The 11,342-nt window shown below is 35.2% G+C and overlaps 1 protein-coding gene across 1 annotated transcript in view; it reads left to right on the plus strand.

Moving 5' to 3' along the window:
• RASSF3 (Ras association domain family member 3) overlaps positions 1-9,689 on the plus strand; it is a 52,443-nt gene extending 42,754 nt beyond the window's left edge. The window contains exons 2-5 of the mRNA XM_085323836.1: positions 2,907-3,014; positions 4,337-4,604; positions 5,654-5,769; positions 6,849-9,689. Of these exons, the coding sequence (XP_085179962.1) occupies positions 2,907-3,014; positions 4,337-4,604; positions 5,654-5,769; positions 6,849-6,998 (642 nt within the window). The 3' untranslated portion in view covers positions 6,999-9,689. The remainder of the gene's footprint in view (positions 1-2,906; positions 3,015-4,336; positions 4,605-5,653; positions 5,770-6,848) is intronic.
• Positions 9,690-11,342: the final 1,653 nt, after the last annotated feature.

Raw genomic sequence — 11,342 nt, forward strand, 5'->3', positions numbered from 1 at the left:
GGCTTAGGCTTTCTGTTGGGATACAGTCACTTTTCCTTTCTTGTGACGGGTATCCTCCACTGTTCAGTCAAAATCTCAGGTCTTGATGGTTAGAGATGATGGATGGAGGTGAAAATGATGACTGATGTAACAGGGATTCTGTCGGGGAGGGGGGAGGAGGTTCTTGCTTTTTGGGTTTTAAGGGTGAGTCCGTTCTAAGAACTTATGTTTTTATCCTGGTAGTTCTGCTGTTTGTGCCTCCTTCCCCTTCACCCCCCCCCCTTTTTTTTAATTTGGTTCAGTTTTGCGTGCACTACATGCTGTTAAAATAATATTTGAAGATTTAGTTGTTTAGAGAATGAGTTATATACTTGTTGCCAGTATATTACAGAATGAAGTTTCTATTAATTTGTTAGAAAATGTAACTTTTTTGGAGCAGAAACATGTATGAAAATTCTTGCATATGAAAATAGGAGTAAGTTACTTGTTACTTGTTCATTCTTAATAAATTGTTTACCTTTTTTTTTTTTTTTTTTTTTTTTTTTTTTTATTGGTGTTTTTTTTTTTACGTAGACAGGATGTTTTCTAGCTGTCAGCTTTGTGAACTTACCCTGTGCCATTAAAGAAAATAGGTTCTTCTTGTAATCTCCAGTTAATAAAAGTCATTTTTTTGTCAGATTAAACCTCAAGATGTACAAAAGCTAATGAGATGTTTCTGAAATACAGGTTGAGGCTTTATGCATAGGAGAAGTGGTCAATGTTGCTTGAACAATCAGCAATGAAATAACTCTAAATATTCAAACTGAGGTGTCATCATTGGCAGTTCAGTGTCATTAGTACTAGCAGATTGAGGAGGCATGAACCCCAAGCTGCTTGAGTCTCAAGAAGATGAGTTTTGACTGGCATTCATGTGGGAGGGCTTGGCTGCAGCTATAAAGACTAAGATTATTCCAGGTTAGAGCTTGGTTTCTTTAGTGCAAGCTTAGAGATGCTCTGATGCATTCTTATGGCCAGAGGATTGCAGATTGCTCAATGTCCCTGCAGCATCCATTGCGAAGGTTTCCTCAGCCCACCACCCAAAACATTATTTGAAGTCAGCATTTAGAGTATTCCTGTTTCTGGTGGATACTGTAAGTGCGAAAACAACAACAGCATTTACTTTAATTTTGGAGAAAAAAATACTGCTTGGCTTTGTTTCTCTGTGCCTCTTTTTATCTATTCAGCTGGCCCCAAACAGAATGCTACAAACCTACAGGAGCCTCTGAGGACATGGAAAGTTCAGATGAAGCTGTATTTGCATTTATTGTGGTAGTTCTGAGGAGTGATGAAAAACAGAAGGATAAGAAAGCTTAATTTCTCTAGTGAGAAAGAAGACTTGGATTCTGAAAACACTCAGTGATTTAGTATTTTGTAATAGACTGGCCATATGTGACAGTGGAGCTGGCTACTGTGCAAGATGCTACAGAATCATAGTAAGAGTTGTGCTTAAGGAACTAATCATGGAGTTGTATTTTGCAGGTATTCCTTTTTGCCTCAGTTTCCTAGTCTGTGGCATAAAGCTATGCATTCTGAATGCAAACAAACAAACAAACAAACAAACAAAMAAAAAAAACCCTCAGTATTTAAGCCCAGATAGGAATCCAGGTTTTCTGGTTTCCCGTTCTCCTTTTTATAGCTCTGGGAATGTGAGCCCTAGCATATCATTTAGCAAAATACCATATAGGAAAAGCAAAACTAAGCTGAAGAGCAAAAACTAGCTGGTTTTAAATTAGGAGACAGAAACAATTTTTGCAAATTATTTCCAACAATTTGGAAACTTAGTTCCACATCAGACATAGTTCCCCCTAGTCTTTGGGGTCAGTTCTGGTGGACTGAAGTGTCTTTGAGGTGTGCCGTGAGCTGTACAGGACTCCTGGTGGTTCTGGAGTGGCTGCTGCAGTCAAGGAAATCCTTTCTTAAGATGAGCTCCACAAGGATGTGCTTGTAATGACAGGCTGAAATGCTGTCACTTGGCAGTTTTTTCATACMGTAAATGTGTATTCCTGTGTTCAGATGTACCCTGAAGTCTTCAAGCCTTCAAGTCTCCCTTTCTAAATGGTGTCTTAAATCATTAAAGCTGAGAGCTGAAACTCTTTCCTACTATATAAGGCATTTGTGCTAGCGGTAAAAATCAGAGTGTATTTATAACGCTAGTTTGCTGGAGTGATGTGGACTGGGAACAAATGTTTGTTTGGATAAAATCCAACTCCAGGGACTGTTTTTTACTGCTGCATGTAAGATCTGTAGTAAGCTCATAAAAGCAGCAGTTGAAAAATCCAGTAGGGTCTTCCCTGTTGAAAAAATGTGAATTTGGTGTAATGTGGTACAGCTAGAGACTTAACTTGTGATGGTTCACATAGTAGTCAGTGACCCTGTGTGTAACATGCTGTCATGCTGGAATGGAGAGATGTTCTTACATTGTTGGCATACTTGGGGATTATTGGTGTCACTTGTTAATACGTGCTGCTATTCTTGTATATATTCTTTGTCTAGTTAGAAATATTTCACTGTTTGTGCCCTAAGTAGTATTTCATGAAATTTGTAACTATATTCTTAACAATACTGAATAGCATTGACATGAACAAATCCAGCCATGAAATGAGCTGAGCTGTTTTACATACTGCTGATAAATATTTGAATGGAAAYAGTTGGCAAGAAAAAATGACACAAATGTTTTTGGGTGTGTTGATTTAACTGTCTCCATTCAGTTCCAGTGTTTCATTAGTTTTGTCTGGCTTGTTAATCCTTCCTATTGCTGTACTGATAATTACTGTACATCGAGACTTGGTGAAATAATTATCATTTGGACTAAGAATGTTCATATCCAAAGCCATGTGAATTGGTTTTAACTTTGTTTTCTAAGACTGCTGTCTTTGTTGTTGTTGAAGGATGTTCAGAAGGAGAGAGAACCTCATGTTTATCTCAGTAAAGAAGAAGTTAAAGAGAAGATACAAAGCTATAACTCATCTGTTACTGATAAATTAAAGATGACCTTGGTAAGATTTGCATAAAATTCCTGTAATTTACGATAGGAACATTGACTTGTAACTCCTTATAGTGCATTATGAGTCATTTTATTCTCAGCACCTTACATATGAAACTGTCTGTGGGTTAATGACTTTGTAGGCTCTTTCTTAGATCTGGAAATTCAGTCTTGCATCTGAAATGTTTGTAATCCATTTAGGTCTTTTATATGGAATGAAAGAAACTGTAGTAGGAACAAATCTATATGCGATTTGAAATGTTAATGCATTTAAAATAAATTTGTAGTTGACACAAATATAAATTTGTCAGGTAAAAACTTCTTAACTGGTAAATATAAAGGTATCTTTACCCTTTCTGGATAAATGTTTGTTAAGTATCTCTCTGATACAGATGTTTAACCAATGAGAAAATTTAAAACATACAGTATTTATTGTAGGAGGCTTAATTTGCAGTATAGTCTTGCAGCTTTTCAGCATGATGAAACTTTTTTTCCCCTGCCCCCCTCCTGCCTAACATAGACAATGGAATGTGTATATAAATTTTTCCAAGGATTGTGGATGAGGTCTGGGACACAGCTGAGCCTGCTCCAGACCAATTTAATAAAATTCAGATTTACCTGCCTAGCAAACTGTATTTGAATCTTTTTCCAGATTTTTCTGATGCTTTACATATAAGCAAATTTAGAAAATTCATTATGTCCTAAACCATACAGGAACGACTGTCTACTAAAGAGATTTTTGTTACGTATTTTCATACGGTCGAGAGTTTACTGTGTTAAACCTAGGTTGCCTGATGTCCTCTACCTCAATGTTTGACAACTTTTGCTATTTTCTTTTTCAGAAGCAATTGGAATAAATAATTTTAAATATTGATTAGATTAGTATTTATTCTGATTCTCCTTGAATTAGAGGAGGATTTGAGCATGTAAATCCCTTAGACTAATTTGACAAGCACAGGTGCAATGTGGGGAGATAATTTCTGTACTTGCATAAAATCAGTGGTTAATAAGCATTTGTGTGGTCTTTTCCTGCTCCACAGTTCTTTTCCAATGTGAAAACTTGATAACTGATTCATAATGCCTTTTGCTTGATGGCATCTTAAAAGTCTTAGAATTCAGTTACAATAATTAAAAGATAAATTATTATTTCGCAGCAATAGCAGAAAGAAATGTCTAAATTAGTAAAACAGCATCTTTCCTGTGTGATCTTATATATTACAATGGTATTTTAATTGTTTACTGTGAACATTACATAATCTGTTCTTTCTACTAAAAATATGTCATAGCTGGTCATTATTAACTTTTAACTGTTTGATTCTTGTCTTCCTACTGTAGAACTCAAATGGGATTTACACTGGCTTCATCAAAGTTCAGATGGAACTATGCAGACCTATCACTGTACAGTCTTCCCTGAACCAAGGAAAGTGTGCTCACAGCAATAACGAAACTGCTTTTTACTTGCCAAATGGCTATGTGAATACACTTCACATCAGCAGCACCAATACTGTTCGTGAAGTTATTGAGGCCTTGCTCAAAAAGTTTTTGGTGGCTGACAACCCTGCGAAGTTTGCACTTTATAAGCGCTGTCACAAGGAAGATCAAGGTAGAAAATAAATTGTGGCATTTTGATTGCGGAGTGGTTAGGGTTGGGAGCTGTGTTACAGGAATGCTTGAAATAAACAGAGTGGAAGAATTTGGGTAAAATGACAGTCTCTCTCTCACATTCAGGCTGTCTTATCTGTTTCTTGTGAAAAGTAGTGTGTGTACGAGTGTAAATGAATTGTGGATATTTCACAGAGCTGAAAGCAGGAGTGCCCATTAAATCATCTGCATTGATCTCCTGTGCCTTGCAGTCCATTACTTTTCACTTAAGATACCCCCTTAATGAGCCCTGAGACTTGAGATAGACTAATATATTGCAGATTTGTGATACTAAATTACAGGACAGATTAGAAACTCTTATGTCACTAATACCTGAAATCCCCACAATGGTAGACAGCTATTCAAGTGATTAGTATCATGGGCATGTGCTCAATCTTTGCATTGAGTTTGAAAGTGCTACTTGGTGCATGTGACTCTCTTCTTGCACTGACTGGTGTTAAGTTCAGTATATATTATGGTTGAAAATACCAGAAGATGCAAAAAATAATAACTTAGTGAAAAATAATTTTGTCAACTTGATGTTCTTGTACTTAGAATCCAGCTTCTTCAGTGGACCTTGCCAGCAGTCAGCTGCTAAGACATTTCTGGCTGTCAGGCAGGCAGAGTTGTCTTCTAGACTTTTTGTATGTGAGACCTTAAGTGAAAAGGTTTCAGAATGGTGACACTGCAGCTTTGATCTTTTAAATGCTTATTTATAGCAGTATTGTATTTTCTTTTCTTTCCTGCCTCTGACAGGTCACAGTCATTTCATTCATATTTGAATGCACTGTTGCACTGTTACCATCAGTGTTGTGCTCAGCTTTCCCTAAAATATTTTGTCCAAACATTTGTCTTAAAACATTTATACAAAACAGTGTGCAGAATGTGTAAATTTTGTGGCTACAGATGCACGTCTTCTAAAATTTTTAACGTCAGCTAGCATTAATCATTCATAACACTTGAAACATATGATGTTTAAGGATGATAATTACTGTCATTCTTCTCTTGCAGTTTATACATGCAAGCTGTCAGACCGAGAACATCCACTCTACCTGCGTTTGGTGGCAGGCCCCAGAACAGAAATGCTCAGTTTTGTTCTGCGTGAGCATGAAACTGGAGAAGTTATGGTATGTTACGCTCATGCTTTGGGKTTTTTTGGGGGGAGGGGGTGTGAATTGTTCCCATTCATGGATGAATGGGCTTCTGTTTGGTCTGTGCTGATGTGAGGGTCCATTTTTGTGTACATGTGCAGCATACACAATGGGGACATGAAAAACCAAAAGCAACAATAAATCTGTTTACTTTTAAATTTGCAGCATGCCCTATTTGGTTGATTATTTATTTTAAAATAAATTAAAAAACTCTGCACAAAACTGTTTATTCACTTTTTTCCTTGTAAATCCTTCTACCTCAGTAGCCTGTAAAATATCCACTGGATCAAACATGTAATTTGGATCACAAAGACGTTAATGGTATTGAGTATCAGGCTTAATTTAAAAATAAAATATTAACAATCATACGTAAAACTTGGTACAAAAGCTAGTCAATATTTAATGCTTGAAGTTGGAATAGTTAAGAAAGGTGAAATTTACTGCATCTGGAAGGGCATTATCTGGTGCATTACATCCTTTCTATTTCACTAGTCAAAACGTGTTAGAATAGAAACCTGTAAGTACATAAGATGTGGCCAGGTTGCAGGTTTCATAGGAAATTTCATTTCCTAACACAGTTATATTAGTTGTCATCTAGTTGGCTGGTGCAGACAGTATAGGACCATGTTTACGAGCGTACGTAAAAAGTTTGAAGGTTGTGTTTCCTGTCTTTGATATTAAGGAACATTCATCAATTTAAAAAGTAATTGCCTGCTAAGTAAGCCTTCAGCTTGTTTTATGTAGTACATCAAAATGGTAGAAGTGTTTTTTTTTTTTTTTTTTTCCCCTCGGTGTTTATTTTGGGCCTTTTGTAAACACTTCATCTGTAGTTAGACTGACCCATTGTTACTTACAGGAAAAAAAGAAACAGTTTAAAAGACAAAATGTTTTCAGAACTGTGAGATTTGCAAGGAGGGTGTCTGATGCTCTTTCAGTTTTAAGTTGTTTTGAGTAGCTAGGTTTTTGTTTAAACAAATATTTTGTTTATACTGTATGTATAAATTACTGGTGTATTTCTTGTTCATCTCATTCATCTTTTCTTTTTTTCTTTCCAGTGGGAAGCTTTTAGTCTTCCTGAACTACAGAACTTCTTGCGTATACTGGACAAAGAGGAAGATGAGCAACTACAAATCTTAAAGAAGCGTTATGCAGCTTACAGAGACAAACTTGAAGAAGCCCTTGGTGGGGTGTGGAAACCTGGTTAAAAGGGGGCCAAAGCACACTCAGGAAAAATGCACGCTACCGAATGCCATATAGCATGCCAAACCCAATGTACAAAGAGCAGCAAAGAGTAGTTTTCTTTATTCAGAAGACTGTTTTGTGATGCTAGGGTACCTGAATTTTGCTATAGACTTAGTTCCATAAGCCAGGTCACTTAGCATCTTGCACCCACAAGTAAGGGATTCTGCATGTTTGTACATCAGTTTGCAACCCTCTGTGCCTAGAGAGTTTTCCAAGTTATCTTGGTGCAAGCTGTGAAACTGTAATCAATTTTCTAGGATGCTATGAAATAAGATTTTTTTTTCTTCTTTGCTTTAATGGTAGCTTTACAAGTAAGGATGTGCAAATTGATCAGTTAAAAATGAAATAAAACTGTCTGGATGATAATCAGTTGGAGCACTATTGCTAAGATAAAATTGATTTGCACTACCTTTCTGTTTTCAAATAGTTACTGTATAATTTTGAAAAACTGTTATAGGTGGAAAACATGTGAGATTTTATGGCTTGTTCTGTGAAATTTGTGGAAGGCTTTAAAGTAGTCTTCCTGGAAAAGGTAAAGAGAAAGTTGAAAAGAAGGTGAGAGCTGAGGAAGGACTGTAACAGCTGACAAAGGAGGACTCATTTTAAATGGAAATAGTATTTATACAGAGGAAAGTTAAAATACTAATTTTACAAGAGTAAAGTTTTACGATGTTATAATATTGTGAATAAGTTTTTAGGGTTTTTTAAATTGCATAAACCACACTGGAAGAGAAATAATTAATAGACATAATGGGAAGGAATGAGAGAGGAAAACTAAGTAAGAATGGAAATGGAGCTGCACATACAGGTCATTATTGGAGAAGCTGTTTCCTAAATGCATAGTGGGGGGTTGAGAAGTGCAGCAAAGCTAGCAAGTGGCTGTTTACTTGAATTCTGAAATGTGGACGATGACTAATCTCATCTAACTCCATGAGAAGTACCCAGCTCGTGGTAATGGAGGGTCTAGGTTCAAACTTTTAAGTACAGATGCATTGGTCTTTATCGTAAGTCAGATCTTTCTGCTGGCTCTGATCCATTTTTAGGCTGGACAATTTAAAGTTATCGTATTTGAAAGATAAAAATAGCTTCCTCTGCTTCCTTGTTTGCTAAAAGCTCAGGCAAAGAAAGCAGAATTTCTTATTCATGTTCCCAGTTTAGCATGAGATTAGAATTTATTAGCTGTGTTGGTGACTGAGCTTAGTAAGTTTTGCTTTTAGTAATTCAGTTATTTTCCTAACGGTTTAAAAATTCTTAATTGAACAACTGATTACCAAATTCTGTAGACTTCTGATTTACTTGATTTAAAAGTAGGAAAAATGTAGCAAGAAAAAAAATTACCTTTCTGTAAATGTAATTGTTCTTTTTTCAGAGTTATTTATCTAAAGCATGTTCAAAAGAAACCAAAGAAGTGGGTGTGCAATAGAAGCATGAGGCAGATTTGAGTAACTGATACCTTTAGTCATTATGCTAGAAAGGAAACTAATGAGTTAAAAAGAAATACTGCTAAAGATTTAAGAGCAGCAGATTTTTTTTTTTTTATCTTAAGATGTTCTTTGTAAATTCCCAAGGAATTGTTAACACTTTGGTGACATCTAATGGATACTGTGTGTAACTCCAAGACGCTTCTGTTCTTCCTCTTAATTTGATGTAATTGTGCCTTTGTTTCCTTTCCTCAGTAACAGACTTTTTTTTTAAAAAAAAAACTCTTCAATTTTGTTTTTTGCAGAATTTGAGAACTTAATGAGACAATCATAATGTGTTAAAGTGTTAAGAAAAATTAAAAGTAGGACTAACTATAAAGTATATATATGGCATATCTTGTTTAAACGTTTTTAATTTCACATGTAACATGGTAGTGCATGTGTGAGTTAGTAACATTACCTTCAAGTGAGACACTTTATAATGGTTCAGGGAATGCTTTTATGTTTTGTTAAGTTTGTTTTTCTATGAATACAGCAGCATGTTGATGGGTATTCTGTTAAGATCTATTTAATTTATCTATCTGCCCATAACTATGTAATCATTACATAATAGCTGTTAACATTGAACCATTTGTTGCTCAGATTTAAACACTGTTTGAGTCTAAAAGTGGAGTTTATATTCATAAATATGTGAATTTTGTTTTTACTTGAACTATCAGTCTTTTTAAGTGGGCACATTTGCATTTGCTTTAGCCAAAAACCTCAATCAGTGTTGTATGCACTACAAGTTTTGATTGGGGGGGGAGGGGGAATGACCAAAACAAACTTATTATATTTTAATTTTCTCTTAGTCCACAGTTAATTATTATAAGATGTCATGTGTGGGATTTATTATTACTATTTTTTTACACACTGGCGATTACAACAGCTTTGGCTTAAAAGAAATGGTCACGCCTGGCCAGTATTTCTCTTTTTAATTTTAGCGTCAAATTAAACTATGAAAGCTCTGTTGCAAAACTGTTTTCATTTCATTATATGATGGTACCAGAATGATTAAATGATATGGGGGAAATGCAGGGAAACATTAAAATGTATGTCTTTTAAAAACAAACATTAAACTATTTATAATTTTGACAAGTTGTTTTTATTTTTATAGGGAAGTTTGTATTCCCCTTAAAGTTATTACTGAAGTGGCAAGTGATGGTTCCATTATTAAAGTTGAAGTTGGCAATACTTTAGCTATGTAATGTGTTTTTATTTTCCATGCTTAACCCTGTTATCTGAAGTTTGCATTGGTGTCACTTCAATACTGAGTAAGACTTCTTCATAACAGTAAATCATGTAATGAGATACAGGTTGCCTTAAGTATAAACTAAGGTTCATATGGAAAAACAGRTAACTTCTAGTTAAATGTATGCCTGTGTCCTAATCACACTTGTATAATGGCAATACACAGTTGCATTTTAATTTAGCTCCTGATTTTGATAAAGTAACCCTCCTTCCAATCTATTTTGCCACATAAAACAAAAAAATATAAATACTGGCTCCTGCAAGGACTCCCTAGGATTAAGATTAACGCTCTTAGGAATAGGTATCTAGTGGTRGTAGTTATTAAAAAACTATTTAAACAATTTCTTTGAGTCTGTAAAGAGTACACAGAACTGGAATATAGTTCAAAACGAAGCTTTTCTCTTAAGAGCCAATCTGAAGCACATGAGCAGTAGAAAGATTTCCACTGGCATTTTCTTTAAAATTCAATATGAAATGGCAGTTTTAATGAGACTTTTATAGTGTTTTTACAACTTGTGTTCCTAGAATCAGAAAGTTGAAACACTTGTCAGACTTTCAGTTTTGCAATCCAAGTTGTTTGAATTGGTAAATGAAGAGTRTATATATAAAAAATTCATGTTCCTATTTTAATACATGACTAAGACATGATCGAAGAAATTGTTTCCCTTTTCTTAAGTCCTGAATAATGAGATAGATATATGATCTTAAATATAAAATTGCAGAAGCTTCAGCCTAAAATTTGTCCTGTAAAATTGCTGTGAAAGCAGACTAGCTTTTAAAGTGTTACATACTTTTAATTTTGCAAAACAAAGTATTAACCAGATAATAAAATCCATCTTTATATGCATGTTTATTTGTGGGCGCATGTACATACACACACATCCCTCTCCATTCTCCCTAATCTGACATAATCCACTGATTTTAATCATGATTTAATAAAGCACCAGAAGTAAAATACTTTTTATTCTGACGTTTTGAGCCATAGTGCTCATGATACCAACTTCTACTGATTAAAATGACAATTAAAACTTGTTTCTTCTTAACATTGAATGGGTATTCTTCTGTCTAGCAGAGCAAACACCTCTGCACATCCTGTTTTAGAGTTTAACAACTTCATTACTCAGATTCTTAATTTTACATTTCAAAAATGTATCCCAAATGAAGACTTAACAGAAAAGCAATTCAGAATTCATATAAAGTATTGGCCTCATTTTATCTGTTTCCTTGCTCCCGAAGAAGCTAATATGGTTGATGGTCATATTGAAATGCCAAGAAACATTAGATGGGCTTATTTGTATATAAGAAACACTACCTATAAAATTCACCTGCCTTTACCTGTGCATGGAAACCAGCTTGTCGTCGTCAGCCTACAGCATATCGACCAGGAAATCTCCCGTGCTGAATGTGCGGAGAAGAAACCTATTATTTATAATTTATTCCGCTATCAGGTCCTTTGAATTAGGGAACAGACAGACCAAAAAAAAAAAAAAAAAAAAAAAAAAAAAAAAAAAAAAAAAAAAAAAGAAGCTTTTTTTCCTGCTTTTCCACCTCGCGCCGCGCCCTGCTCTGCCCCGCCAGGGCGCGGCCGCCGCCATG

The sequence above is a fragment of the Rhea americana genome, unplaced genomic scaffold, assembly GCF_003343005.1.
Source record: "Rhea americana isolate MKP2758 unplaced genomic scaffold, rheAme1 scaffold_88, whole genome shotgun sequence".
NCBI lineage: Eukaryota > Metazoa > Chordata > Aves > Rheiformes > Rheidae > Rhea > Rhea americana.